The sequence below is a fragment of the Lissotriton vulgaris genome, chromosome 10 (genome assembly GCF_964263255.1).
Source record: "Lissotriton vulgaris chromosome 10, aLisVul1.2, whole genome shotgun sequence".
Lineage (NCBI taxonomy): Eukaryota > Metazoa > Chordata > Amphibia > Caudata > Salamandridae > Lissotriton > Lissotriton vulgaris.
This window is the reverse complement of record NC_141698.1, coordinates 151,974,420-151,989,742: the sequence shown is the minus strand read 5'-3', so window position 1 is coordinate 151,989,742 and position 15,323 is coordinate 151,974,420. Positions and strand designations below refer to the sequence as shown.

Sequence of the window (15,323 nt, the reverse complement as noted above, 5' to 3'; positions counted from 1 at the left end):
GCTAGTCAGGTGTTGCTAGCGTTCTTATTCAGAGTTGTCCTGGCCTGGAAGTTCAGGTCATACTGTTCATATTGGAGGAGGACCGAGGCTGGTTTGCATATGGTTGGTTTCTGTCTGACATGGCTTGGGGAGCAAAAAAAGCAATGGACTTGATTCTAGCAGAGAGTAATTACCAGGAACTGAAATTAATTCATGCAATCTACCAATCACTTTTTGTTGTCTTCAGTGGACCACTTATTTACATCAGCACGAGTAGAGCCCTTGCTTTCTTCCACCTTTTGGAAAAGCAAATCTATTTTCAATGGTCCAAAAAACATAGAAAAAGAGTGAGACACTTTTCACGAGAAAGGGTGTACTTTTATTAGGAAATGTAAAAAATTAGAAAAGGGTGTGAAGGGAATAAAATGAGAAGCAAAGCAAGAGCAGCACTAACTTATCTACATTGCTTTCCTCTAATTGTTAAATGTATCCCAATAGAGACCCCCAAAGGCAGCATCCCCAAAAATTGTTCCAATACTCAAAGCTTCTAATTATCCTGTACACCATCTGACCCATTCAGCTCTCAGACCATCAAACGCAGAGCCCTCATGTTCAACACTCTACTTTGTCAGACTGTCGATTTTGATTCCCTTACATGTAGCTCATGCATTACATGTCTCAAGTGTGCAGTGGTTCTACCTTACCTAAAAGCACTACTACTGAATATTTGTCTCCCTGCAGCTAACGCCCATCTTCTCCAAAATACTGAAATGAGTGGTTGGCAACCAGCTTTCATCAAATAACACACACAACACCCCTCAATAAGCCTTCTATACATTCCACTCTACTGAAACAGACATGTACCAGACGGCATCACAAGTGCATTTCACCACTAACTCACCTTCTCCCTAATACTTTTGGATCTATCTGTTGCCTTCTACATTGCTGACCATGCTACTTTATTCTCTTCTCTAGACCAACTAGTCTCCATTGGCCCATCTCACAACTGATACAACTACTACCTTTCAAGGTGCTCTGTATTGGTACTTTTTTGGTAAATGTGTTCACGCTTCATTCTTTCTTCTGTCTGATGAGCTTGCCTGTTTAGCAATTGATTTTTTAGGTCAGGTCATGTGCCTTAAAAGTGTGAAATATAATGTTCTTTCCTCCTAGCTTTTTCTCTGGTCATAGACGTCAATGCATTTCCAGATGTTTAAGCCATGACCCTGTTTTAACGTGAATTAATGAAATCAGCATGTATCCCAATTCTATGTCAGGACGGGAGGCTCAGATTATTAATTTCTCTTCTTTATTTTTAGCCCCGCAGCCCAAACAACTTAACTATGCGACATTGAAACAAAAGACAACCTTTCCCAAGAGTCTTTGGTGCAGGAAAAAAACAATCCACCAATGGCTTTCTCAGCCTCATCAAGGAAAAGCACTTTCTTTTTCTTCACTGCTCAGCAGCCAGATAAGTGCTTTTCTTGAGAGTTCCTGTGGGGTTTTGATGGATTAGGTCTTTTTATATGTATTGATAGTGCTCACTAACAAAGCGCACCTTCATACCGCAGTGGTCCTCCCTAGGAACTGGTTTAACTGATTAGGGCATTCAGCTCTCTGCACGGGCTAGAACTGGTTGGTGGTCCCTCCTCACACAGTGAGGGTTGTCTTTACACTCCCACATGTCCCTCCCCTTACCCCCACCCCTCCTCCTCAGTGAAGAGAGTCCTTTAATTCTTCCTATTATCTCTGGCACCATTTGTGCGGGGCCATGCAGCATGTGACATGTCAGTGCAGCTAGAGGGCAAACAGGTGTCCCGAGCAGCACGCCCGTCTTGCTGGTCCGGTCTTTCGCTCAGTACAGCTGGTTCGGGAGTTCAGCGGACGAACGTGCGCTCCTTCGGTGATTCCTTTCATCATCTTTCAGGCTTTTGTTTGGGTTCTGCCAACTCCAGTTAGCAGTTATTGACTGTGGAGTTTCCCTGTGCCTTCAGGCAATCTTGATTGGAAGTATCTCCCCATGCCTGATAGAGGAAGAAGCTTGGAGGATGATTGTCGACGGAGTACATAGTCGACAAAGGATACCGTCGACGAGCCCCAATGGGCTAACTGTCCATGGGCCAACTGTCGATAGGCCAACTGCCGATGACCAGCTTTCGATGGGCCACCTGTAAATGGGCCACCTGTCAATGGGCCAACTGTCGTTGGGCCAACTGTTGATGGGCCAACCCTCGACGAGGCTTTCCGCTGACGAGGCTCTACATCGACGAGGTTCTCCGCTTACGAGGCTATCTGTCGAGGAGGCTCTCCGTCGAGGAGGCTCTCCGTCGAGGAGGCTCTCCGTCGAGGAGGCTCTCCGTCGAGGAGGCTCTCCGTCGACGAGGCTCTCCGTCGACGAGGCTCTCCGTCGACGAGGCTCTCCGTCGACGAGGCTCTCCGTCGACGAGGCTCTCCGTCGACGAGGCTCTCCGTCGACGAGGCTCTCCGTCAATAGAATGTCCTTGAGACAGGAGGAAGGAGAGCCTTCAGGACAGGCTGGACCACCTGCAGCTCAAGCGCATTTATTTCTAGTTGCTTTTTTGGTATGGACCAAAGGCCACATGCTTAGGTGTCTCTGGCCATGATAGGTTGAGTTTGTGGGGGTCTGAAAGGACAACCCCCTTCAGAAGGCTGGAAGAGTCCATCCACCAATGCAGATCTAAATGCACCAACTGGAAGATCTTTACCTGAGCTGAATGGATACCGTAATGTTGTAATCACCAACTCGTCAGAAAACAATGAAAGGGCATCACCCGCCATCTGGTACAATGTACCAATAGGATGCGAGAGGCCATGAGGTATAACAGTCACATCAGCTACAGGGCCAGGATCCAAGCTTAAAATAGACACATTGGAGTGATCTCTGGGAGAGGGACTGGCTAGTCCTGTAGGGAGGATATGAAGAGAAGTACATAGTCCTGCATATCAGTTGGATGAACCACCAGTCTTTCATGACCACCTTCCAATTGCTATAAAAAACAGACACCACATGGTTTTTGGCTCTATTTCTGAGTGATGATGACTTTAAGCTTGCTAACATCTATAATCTGTATTCTTGCTTTGTGCTGGTCCTTTTAAAGCATTTTTCCAGACCTAGAAGCATAAACTAGAGGATAGCTGCTTAATATGATGATAGATCCCTTATTCTTGACTCTAATCCATCTATTGCCTATTGGCTTTGACATAATTATGTGTCCTTTCATCATCCTACCTATAGTAGAGGGTGGATCCTATAGTCCTGACTTTATATTACATATTGGTATGGTTTGTGTAGGTACTTTGACAGAGCTAAGTGTTATAACATCCTTCTCAGGCCTACAAGGCCCAGAACTAGAGAGACTCCATTTTGCTTTCTAACCCTGCAGAACTGAGATGCTTGCAGGGTAAAGGTAATATTTTAGTTTTGAGCTGTTGTTCGTCCTAAGCGAACCGGAGAGAACCGGCCAGAGCTGAATCTAATCAAGAAGTGTCCCTGGGCTCAGGTCTCTAGACGAAACAAGCATTTGATCACTGTGGGAGCGTCTAGAGCAAGGAGCCTGGTGCATGGACCTGGTGGGAGGAGGCTGATGGCTGGAACTTTCCATGAGGAGACAGCATTCCATATTAGTGAAGTGCAGAGGCGGAGTCAGTTAGTTGAGTAGTTGAGTTGGAGGAGCAGAAAGAGTTTGAGCTGGAAGTAGTTGAGTTGGATTGGAGCAGAGGAGAGGAGTGCAGTTGCAAGAGGAGTGGAGAATCAGAAAGAGTTTGAGTTGGAAGGAGTTCAGTTGATGATTGGAGCAGAAAGAGTGAAGTGCAGAAGGAGAGGAGTTGGAGCAGAGGAGAAGAGACAGAAGATGCTTGGAGCAGAGAGGAGACAGACAGACAGTCAGTGAGCTGGAACTGAAGGAAGCAGTCAGAAGCAGTTACTTATCAGGAGGAGTTGTGAACAGCTGGAGTCTGAAGTAATGCCTTTTGGAAGAGACTGAAGTTATATCGTGGATTAATCTGTGGGAGCAGCTGGAGTGAATTGGACATTGGAATAGAGACAATTAGACAGAGTGAAGAAGCTTGTGGAGCGAACGGTTATCAGAGCGGCAGAAACAATTAGACTGAAGTTGGAAGGTGGAGAGAGTTCGTGGGGGAGAGGAATCCAGTGCAGAGTGATCAGCGCAGATGTGTGTCCAAGAGTGCAGGAGAGGATCTAAGACGAGCTAAGGCACAGACGAGAGAGGAGCCCAGATGACAGCTAGAGCAAGACCCCACACTCCTCAGGTGATACCTTTCCTTATCTTTAAATATTAACCTTGTCCCTACTATATGTCTAATCCTTTTTCTTTCAGCGGTGTGACAGTCCCTGTTAGTTACATGTGGATGTGGTATATTAATAGAGTTGCAGAGACCCAGCAGATCTGTGTATGTGTCTATTCCCATTTTATTGTTATTGTAATAAAGATACCCCAGTTCTTAGTGAACCAGTGTACATGTGTTGTTCTTATGATAGAGCTAACCTTTCTTCTAACCAGATGCTATATATAGCAACTAATGGATCAAAAGGGAGTAGGAGCGCTTAAATCAGGGAATAACTTTTGCATACAGTGTGTGTCTCTTGTTCTTAAAGCGCAGGTAACCTTTCCTTCTAGTCAGGTGTTACAGCCAGAACAGATGCTGCCCCTGATCAGGTAAGTAGCCACTGAATAATTAGGGAGAGAGAGGAGCCCTTGAGCTAGGAGAATAAGTTACACACTAAGTAATTCGGCCATTCCATAATATTATTGTAGTAGTGAACCTTTAGTGAATAATGAGAGAAACTTCCCAACATAGAGAGAGAGAGAGCTGAAGGTATTCATAGGAAAGTGATCGTCGTTGGGATGCGGCGTTATACCCACCGGATTGTGGCTTGTTAATGAGAGCACCGGAGGGACACGGTGTGTAGTGAGATTGCTGCTAGAGAGAGAGTGGCATTAGTGAGAGCACTGATTGTGGTCAGTGTGTATACCCACAGGATTGTGGCTTGGGCCCTGGATGAAATAGTGAGAGCACTGGGGGGATACAGTGCCTATCTTGAGCGAGCACTGGGTGTAACCAGTGTGTAATGGTAAATAATCAGAACTGCCCCAGGGTAAATTAGTCTGGACCCATGTGGTCGCGAGACTATGAGGTATGAGTGTGGTGTAGGGCATGGACGTTCTTAGTAATCAGTGAGTATTCCTAGTAATCCCTATAGATATAGTGGTGTTTCTGATAATATGAGCTTGTATATTGCGAGTTCCCCATCCTCAGGTAGGTACCCAGGTGCCTGGATAGATGGGTCCTGAGGGGAGGTGGTTACGTTTCGGCTGGGTTGGTGGTGCTCTGAGGAGCTGATCCTATCTGGTCTGAGAATCCGGCCGTCACACACCCCCAAATAAAAGATGGTGGGAAGGAAATCAGAGAGGCTTAAAGGAAGCAGAGCCCATACAGGACACTGGGGACTGGGTCTACTGCTGCTGCCAACGCCTTGTAGATTAACCTTGGCAAAGGTGTGCTGCTGGGTGAGATCAGTCTTAGAGTAACCATAGGAGTTACAATATTGCTGTTAGAATTGCAGGGTTGCCCAAGGCTCGGGCTCAAGCAGTCACCTACTGTCCTTGAAGCACTGCAAGAACACTGTGCTTTCTCCCCAAATAGTCATTCTGTATTAAATGAAAAATAAATGTATATAGCGACCTAACCCGCAGATATCAAGGCGTTGCAACTGGGAATTCCAAACCCCCCTATGAAGACAGCTGACCTAAAAGACAATAGGGAGAGAAAACAATGACCCCGATTAAAAAAAAAAGAGATGGAAGAAGATGAGCCCGTAATCCGTCAGGACCCGGGAAGTCTAACTAAGAGGAGAAGAGACAGGTTTTTAGGTGTTTTCAAAGGAGGCATAGGAGCCTCTGCACTGTAGCTTGGTAGGTTATTCCATAATTTAGCCGCTGCGGCGGAGAATAAGTGCACACCCCATCTCGCCTTTCGGAATTTTGGCACAGTAACTTTCCAGCTTGAAGCTGATCTTAAGTGGCTGGTCGGCCTATACAAACTAAAGGATGACCTAATGGCCAGTGAGCCCTTGCCGTGCAGAGCTAGGTGGACTGTGCCAAGCGCCTTAACGATCACGCGTTCGTTCCTGACCAATGACATAGTTCTCCAAAGCTAAAAATGGCAATGTGGAAGATAAGACAGCCTTTGTAGATCAGATCTAAAAAAAAAAGTGTTAGGATTATTTTGCATGCTGCATGCCATTGATAAACAAAAGTGTGAGGATACTTGCCTTCTTTCTCTGTTAAGGTGAGGAGTATTTGTTTAAATGTTAGCTAGCCCAATGTACCAATGATACACTTCAAGTGGTCAAGGGTTTTCAGAATGAAGCATGCTTGGACGTGTAGATTCACTTTTAGTTAAACAAGTGGGCCTGAACGCCCCAGCATTGTTAGTGCGGCTGACTGAAAAACAAACCTCATTGAAAATCACCCTCATGACATAGATCTATTGACTGTCATGTATCAAAGTCTCAGATGCTATCCAAAAGCCACCGAGAAACACACATTTGCGCTCGTCCACCAAAACCCGCTATGATTTACCTAGAAGAAAGGCAAAATCAAATAATATTGTACACCTTTAGGAACATGTCATTTTTCTTGGTTGTATCCAGTTACTCGATTAGACAATGTAACAGTCTGTGGTACAACAACAATCACATTCCCGAAACATTAAAAATATAGTTAACGCGAAATATGTTTCACTGCCATTTAAAATATTTCATGCAAATGTTCAGTATTAATAAAAGAAATCAGAAAAATAATAACCTGGTATTTTTAGTCTTTCATGGGGATGATTCTTCTGAACGGGTGGTGGATCGTTAAACATATCTACTAAAGGACTTGTATGTGCTTTGTTCGATGGAGCGGGGGGCATTCTTGGAATGCTTTTTGACATGGAATCATACACATTGTCAACCTATGTATAAACAAAAACAGAATGTTATCACTGGGAGACACATTTAAATACTTTGAAGCAATCAATCCTTGAGAAGAAAACTTAAGACTTTGCAAAAGAAATACTCTTCCTGGATATGTTACCGTTTATACTACGGTCACTTTTTGAAAATCTCAGACTTCTGTTAGCGATCAGCGCTCGTGAGCTTGTGGCACATTTTAAGCATCCTCACCACTGCTAATTTAAGCAATTTAATTTACTTTCAATGAATGCCAGCTTGGTCAGGAAGCTGTGCCTTCTCGGTATCAGTCGAGAAAATGGTGACGAAAAAACATTTCAGATATGGGCCAGAGAAGATCATGAGAGTAATAGTCATTTACGCACAAAACTTCTGATCCCCAAATGAATATAGTAAAGCATTCACGAATCGCACAGAGAATACCGCACACACTCCGAAAACTCGCATACATATGGAGTAGGGAAACGTAATTGTCACAATTTCCTCTTTTGTATCTGATCCTGCTTTTATTTGTTTGTTTTCACTCTGGTTCTCTCTTCTTGAAGGCCTATGTACATTAAGGCAGGCATGAACAGTAATGCACATTTTTTGCTGATTGTGCCAGTTGGACGTGCTTGGCAGGCAAGAACTGTGCAGTTTCAGAGACGTGTGTGATAACAGCATCTACCAATCTTTACTGGAGTCCATGTTGCCTTGGCAGGAGGCTGACCATTGGCAAAGATTTTGCTAGGATTAGATCATAGCCCGTATTTGTAACTGCTGCTAGGCATGGCAAGACTACGCTATTCCACACTGCGGTGGGCTGCAGATGGCAAGGAGATATTCATTCAGCTTTTCCCTGTCCTCAATGAGATAATCCAGTAGTTGGTACCACCTATCTAGATAAATGTGGGTACTGGTGCTGACTGCTCTCCCACTTGCAATCCATCAGGGTGTTGGACCTTTTCGTTGTCCTGTAGGTAGTGGGCCTCCTATTTCTGAGAAGGAAGAAGGCCACTCTGAGGGTGAGTTTCAAGGGCCTTCTCATGGGGACGATTAGTTTTATTTGGTTCCACCAACTGTCTCCTGTTCAGATGCAGGTCCAGAGTTCCCTGCTGTCCAGAAGGGCGCTCTATCAATAATCTACAGGGCGGGACTCATATTCCATTTATCTGCACAGTTGAAGCATGTCTCTTCCTGTCTACTAATGGGGTGAGCTGCACCACAATGTGCTAGATGGTTGGCTCCCTGTCAACATGCTGGGAAAGAAATACGATATTGGGACAAGCATGCTCAAGTGTGACACTTGAACTTTGTGGGTTACATGACAGCAGGATTACAAATAGTTTGATAAATAAAAGCTTGACTGTGCTGAAGTGATCGGACACATCAACAGCGAGTAGGGTCATTAAAGATTATGTTTCACACTTTCAATTCACCCGAGATGCAGGTGGTTCCACTATGAAGCTGAATGGGACAGGAATGCATCCTTGACTAGCTGGGTGTCTGTCTAGGTAGGCATAAAGGCATCCACAAAGTTGACTCGTTCTAGACGGCAGCAACGAGTCCCAGTCAGGCACCATGCTTCAAAGCATAGCCACCACCAGGAGGATCTGAATTTGAGCTAAAGTCCATTGCCACCATCACCAATTAGATATTCAAGCATGCAATTAAAAGACCTGTTCTTCACACTGGGTAATCATCACCCCCTGCAACCAATGGATCTGAAACTCACTCGTCATCTTTGTTTTAGAACCAGGCAGGCTGCCCACCAGAAGCCTCGTTTTGAATTCAGTGAGCCACCATAGGACGACATATCACTGCAGTTTGGACTGTTTGTGCTCACAGGCTACACAGAAAGAGCAGGTCTTAAAATTCTCAATCCAAATAAAATCAACAGCCATACAGGTTAGGTGATTTAGTTTTGTAGGGCTTGACTCCTATATGTCTTTTCTCCCACTTCACAGCTGATGCATGGCTTCAGCTTACACTGGAAATGAGGGGTCCCCACACAAACCATACAATTGTGATAGTTACCTCATTAACACTCATAAGTTAGCCTCCGCACAAGCCCTCAAAGAAGTGACTGAGCCGCTCTGTGTCTTTCCTCAACATTCAGGGACGTAGCGACCACAGACTACATTTTCATCAGAGACTTACTGATCTCTAGACCCAGCACCTTTGAAGTGGATGACAGGACAGAAAGCGAGAATATACCTTTGCGATTATCTCTGGAGCTTGACTCTAAGCAATCTGCCAAGTTACTGGAAGTAACTGGGCAGATTGCTTAGAGGCAAGCTCCAAAGATGGGCTAACTGCTTGAGCTGAGCTTTGTTTTTTCCCTTGTTTGTGTGCCACTAGGAACCAACAGGTGAAGAACTCCTCAAAGTCCTATCAAGAATTAAAATTGAACGACAACTCCGGTGCAAATCTGAATAGCGCCAAAACAGACAGAAGCCTTTGCGCTTAATGCCTTATCTCTACTACAATGCTGGGACAACAGTCTGGCTTATATTCATTTTACCCATAGTGAAGTGTCTAGGGGCCCCCCAGAACAAGCCAAATCTCATGACCCGCTCCTCTACAAATATTCTCCAAGGAATTATTCATCAGCAAGCATCCGAAGAGCCCTAGTAGCCCACAACCGAGGGAAAAAAACAAAGCTCAGCTCAAGCAGTTAGCACATTCAGAGCACTACATAGGCAGAATGCTCGGCACCTGAAGCGTAAGAAGGCCGAGGAGGAATGGCACACTCCTGCCAAAGGAGAACCAATCCCGATTCAGGGGCATCGTAACAAATGGAACCATTTTTCCCACGAGAACGGCGAGGCTGAATGGGAATGGATAATGTGCGTAAAGAAACTATACACCAACGACCAAGCAACAATCAAAATCTTAACCTGACGGAAATTATTCCCAACTCTTCTGATCAGCCAACCAACCCCATTACAAAAGCCACCATTTTAACAGCAATAGGGAAAATGAGGAATGATGGTGCCCCCAGGCCCAACGGCCTTCCTGCTGTAATATTTAAATCACCGCAAGACTTCTGGATAAGGCCACTGAACCCACTCTTTCATCTTTCGTTTACCACTGCCTCGACCCCTGATTCATGGAGGAGCTCTATCATCTTCCCAATATACAAAAAGGGAGACTCCTCCAACCCCGCCAGTTATCAGCTCATCCTTTACTAGACATGGAAGCGAAGGTTTATGCACGATTTCTGTTACAGGAATTTGAGACCCGGGCAAAAAAAAGCATCCTTCCTTTTTTAGGTCTCGGCCTGCGTAGGCTGCGCTTGTGCAGTCTCTCCGGCGAGATCTTATGTCTCTTATTGTGGGGCTTGAACCCGCCCCTCTTCTCCATTGGCTGGCTTCCTAAACGGAGGCCAGCCATTGGAGAAGAGGGGCGTCTGTCAGTTTAAGCCCCGTAATTTCGGGATTCGGGGCGTGTTTTTTCATGTTCTTTCTCTCCTCTTCCCATTGGCTGGAATTTTACATTCCAGCCAATGGGAAGAGGAGAAAACGAAAAACACGCGCCTCAATCCCAAAAATGACGTGCATTTCTCCGAGGCTTTGCAGCTTCGCCTCGGAGAAACATGGTGGTATTTCCATGTTCATGGCGTGGGAGCGGGTGAGTGATCGGAGGACGGGTCTGTTGCCCCCAGTCTGCCCCCGCTGTACTTTGGGTCTATCTGGAGCTGCTCAGCTCCGCTCGCCTCCCTCCCTACCCTCTGCCTGCAGCCTTCCTCCATCCCGCTCTCGCCTCACCCACACAATATGGGTGCAAACGGGCTTCAGGCTGCACTCTCCGAGCGGGAGATTTCTAGTTTAAGCATACTTGCTTAGCCCTCCCACTTGTGCTGCTCGGAGTTTCCTTCCCCATGTGCCCGTGCAGCATCGGCCGCAATGCCCTGTCCTCTCCTCCCAGTGTGTATGTGTCTGCGCTCCTGGGCCGCTCAGCATGCCGGGACTTGTAGTGCGATTGTGGATCCTGCAGTTTTCCACCTGCCGCCAGCTGGCGGCGCTGGACTACATTTCCCGCTAGCGTTGCGGGGTGGCTCTCGTACTCTCTCGGCTGCTTCGCTGCTGTTTCCCAGTGTCTCAGCGAAGCTCCTCTGGCAGTGGCAGCATCCGACCGGCAGAACCAGGGGCCCTGAACCCTCCTGTAACCCGCCGGCCACCTGGAGCGGCACCCTGCCCCAGGGCCGCCTGACCCCCGGGGTGCGGAAGAACCGGGCACAGGTGCGTACCTCCGCCCCGCACGAGTCTCTCAGCGCCCCCGGAGTGCCGGGGACCCGTACTGGGCACCTCCGCCACGTCCCCTCAGCTCCAGCGCATCCCCCCCCCTCCACAGCAACCCCATCACTGCCTGAAAAACTCTACTCATCGCCCCTCCCCGATCCCTGCCTTGCTTCCGGGCTGGGGGTCCCTATGGAGACGGTCGGGGGCGGAGGGCTCAGCCTCCCAGGAAGGGGAATCTTGACACCCCGTGCGTGGAGCGCATCCTGAGCCTCACCTGTGCAGGAGGGCACGGAGTCCCTTAGGATGAGGAGCTTGGTACGAGCGGGTGTGGGATGTAGAGTCATCCAAGTCACGATCTATGAAGGGACTAGACCAGAGAAAGGGACACGGGAGCAGGCTAGAACACTCCCGGGAAGTAGGCACGGAAGGCCACGGATGCGGGGCCGATGGCAGTGGCACTGACAGAACCCACACTGCTAGATGTGTGTTTCTGAGAGGAGTATACAGCTGTGCTGGGTGTACCCGGGATTGTGAAAGGTGTACCAAAGTGAGGTCACGGGAAGCCCTGTGGTATAGGTCTCCTTCAGTTGTAATGTTATGAGCTCTTGTGGAAGGCGAAACCTATTTTAATCAGATGATGCCCAAATTGTGATAGGATCTATACTGGGGGATGAACAGTCGTATGTTGAGGGTAGTTGTTCTCATTGGGGGAATCTGAATCACTGTGTGTGTGGTTACTTTATTTTATTGGCAACATTATGCTGGTTATGGAGGACGTGTTTTTTTTACGGCGATACAAAGAAAAATAAAAGGGGCGAGCGCGTTTGCAGTGCACCAGCAGCTTGGCCGGGTGGGCGTCAAGGAGTCTTTACCACCCCCGTCCCGGCTGCTTGGTTGGATCCTCCTCTACGGCTGGCTGGGTTAGATGAGCCGCGTCCGCTGGCGACCCAGCTGCGCGGGGGTGACTGCAGGGGCAGCGGCGCTACCCGGGGAGAGCTTCGTGCCCCGTCCCCATGATTATAGCATGGTGAAGTGACCGCGACCAGTCGACAACCCCAAAGGATGATATGCGCCGCAGCTGCGGCACCGCCGCCACCCCCAACGCCTCCAACTGCCACCTTCATCGGACCTGGATTCTTCCTCTTGCACCCGCATATTTCCTCTTCCTGTAGCCCCGGGCTGTACATGGGCTCCGAGGGGCGGATCGGGTCGCAGGCCGCCGACTGCCGGAGTCGTTACCAACTGCTGCTGTCGGGCCAGGCCCTGGCAGATAGGTTCCGGCGGATATACACGGCGGCACACAGGGACCAGGGCGGCCACGCCAGCAGTTAAGATGCGCGTCACTCTGGTGGGTGAGGGTAGGCGGAAGGAGGTTCCCTCGTTGTGATCGTTTTTTCTTGCCTCTGTTCCCTGTGTGTGGCTCTGTGTGTGTGTGTGTGTGTGTGTGTGTGTGTGTGTGTTGGGCTGTGTGTGTGTGTTGGGCTCTGTGTGTGTGTGGCTATCTGTGTGTGTGGGGGCTCTCTGTGTGTGCGGGGGATCTCTGTGTGTGTGGGGGGGGCTCTCTGTGTGTGAGTGGGGCTCTCTGTATGTGTGTGTGGGTGGGGCTCTGTGTGTGTGAGTGGGGCTCTCTTTATGTGTGAGTGGGGCTCTCTTTATGGGTGTGTGGGGGGCTCTCTGTGTGTGTATGTGGCTCTGTGTGTGTGTGTGGCTCTCTGTGTGTGTGTGTTTGTGGCTCTGTGTGTGTGTGTGTGTGTGGCTCTGTGTGTGTGTGTGTGTGGCTCTGTGTGTGTATATGTGGCTCTGTGTGTGGCTCTCTGTGTGTGTGTGTGTGTGTGTAGGGCTCTCTGTGTGTGTGTGTAGGGCTCTGTGTGTGTGTGTGTGTGTGTGTGTGTCTCTGTGTGTGTGTGTGTGGCTCTGTATGTGTGTGTGTGTGGCTGTGTGTGTGTGTGGGGGGACTCTGTCTGTGTGGGGCTCTGTGTCTACTAATACTCTCTACTACTCTCTAATGCTCACTATTGCCATTGTAAATGACAATACCATTTATTTATGTTTAAAAAAAACAAAATGAAAAAAATGCCATTTGCAATGCCAATAGCTCTAACTTTAACAAAGCTGGGGCCATTGCATTGTAAATGCTTGTTTTTCAAATGAGGGTTCAGGGCAGCGGCCTCCACTGTTGATAACATCACAGCACTTGTCTACGTGACAAAACAAGCGTCAGGGAGAAACAGATGCAGCGTTTTTGATGCTTCATTGACTACAGCGCCACTTTCAACAGGGTGGACAAAGCAATACTGGAAGAAACTACTGACATTGGGGTCCACATCCCCACTCCTAACAGCAATATAGGCCCTATAACAGGGGACCTGAGTTTTCATGAAAACAGGCCCCTCCACAGACACTGCCAAACTTAAACCAATAGTGACCTTAAACAGGGATGTGTGCTGGCCCTCCTCCTCTTCAATCTTTATACTGCTGACCTAGGCAAAGCTCTTGAATGCACCAACTTAATCACTCCCAGGCTAGGATCATCAAGACTAACCATGCTGCAGTATGCAGATGATGTTGTGATCATTCATCACACACAGGCAGGCCTGCAGAGAGCACTAAATTAACTTCCTAGGTATAACGAGGACAATAAACACCAGGTAAAGCAATGCAAAATGAAAGTCATCAATTTCAGCAAGTACCCATAACAACAATATGCTCATTGGCAGCTTGGGGAGCTACAAATACCCAGAGTAACAAACATATCATCATTTTGGAGTCTGGTTCTCAAAAGGGGCAAAACCAACGGCACACCTAAAGAATTTAAATATCAAAGGGGTCTGGTGTCGTTCTCTGCCTAAGCGCCTTAATAGCTTCCTGCAGAGCCAGTCTGCGCAACCCATATTAAAAGTATAAAAGGCCAGATTGATTCCATCTTTAACTACGATCATCATGCTTTCCCCAGTACGCAATGAAGATTAAAGCATATACAAAAATCTTCACGTACCTCAGCACGCACAAGGGATGAGGCTCAGACTACAGCTAGGCCTCGTGAGACAAGATCTGGAATGAAAGGTGCAGTACTGAAATATTATATTAGGATCTTGCAGGTTCCAGAGAACTCCCTCATGGTGTGATTCAAGCAGTTTTTGAACTAGCCGGCAACCAGTGGCATAACTACTGAACATAAGATGTTGAAAACCGAAAAATGTATGCTTGCAATATTAACCGACCCAGCACCGACCCCAACACCACCCTCAGAGGAACCCTTATCTACAGACCCCGGCGGACCCCGACCACAGTTCAGTGACTCCATCCCCGACTTCGTCAGCACACACGCCCTCACCTCCACGGACTACATCCTCCTCGGGGACCTGAACTTCCATCTCGAGAACAACGAAGACACCAAATCCACCACCCTGATGGACAACCTAGCCAACCTCGGAGTCAGACAACTCGTCACAACACCCACCCACTCCGACGGTCACACGCTTGACCCCATCTTCTCCGCAAGCCCCCACGTCGCCTTCAACCACACCAACAAACTCCACTGGATCGACCATTGCTGCATCCACTTCACCTTCAAGAAAGCCACCACCTCACCCAACAGATGCCTCGCCGCTCGTGGAGCAAAGTCACCAAAGATCAGCTAACCACCACCCTCGGCCAGAGCACACCCACCGAACCAGACACAGTCGCCCGCAACCTCAGACAGTGGATCAACGACTGCACCAACACCCTCGCCCTGATCAAGAAACCCTCCAACAGTCACACCAGCAAGAAAGCCAGCTTGTTCACTGTAGACCTCCGGGCCTCCAAGCAAACCTGCCGAAAGCTGGAGAACATCTGGCTCCATGAACGAACACCGGACAGCAACGCAGCTCAAAAGAACGCCACCAGCAGACACCATCACCTCATCAGATCCGTCTAAAGGGCCTCTTTCAAAGACCGCCTAGACAACATCGCGCACAACAGCAAGAGCTCTTCAACATCGTGAAGGAACTCTCCAACGCCAATTACGTCCCCCCTTCGCAAGACCTGTGCGACTCGTTGGCCACCTTCTTCCACCACAAGATCGCAGACATCCATGACAGCTTCAACACCACGACCGCCCTGACAACCACAGACCTCCGCCC

At 48.1% G+C, this 15,323-nt stretch overlaps 1 protein-coding gene across 1 annotated transcript in view; it reads right to left on the bottom strand.

The window, feature by feature from the left end:
• BAIAP2L1 (BAR/IMD domain containing adaptor protein 2 like 1) overlaps window positions 1–15,323 on the bottom strand; it is a 490,712-nt gene that overhangs the window by 161,543 nt on the left and 313,846 nt on the right. The window contains exon 9 of the mRNA XM_086940727.1: window positions 6,828–6,978. Within this exon, the coding sequence (XP_086796853.1) occupies window positions 6,828–6,978 (151 nt within the window). The remainder of the gene's footprint in view (window positions 1–6,827; window positions 6,979–15,323) is intronic.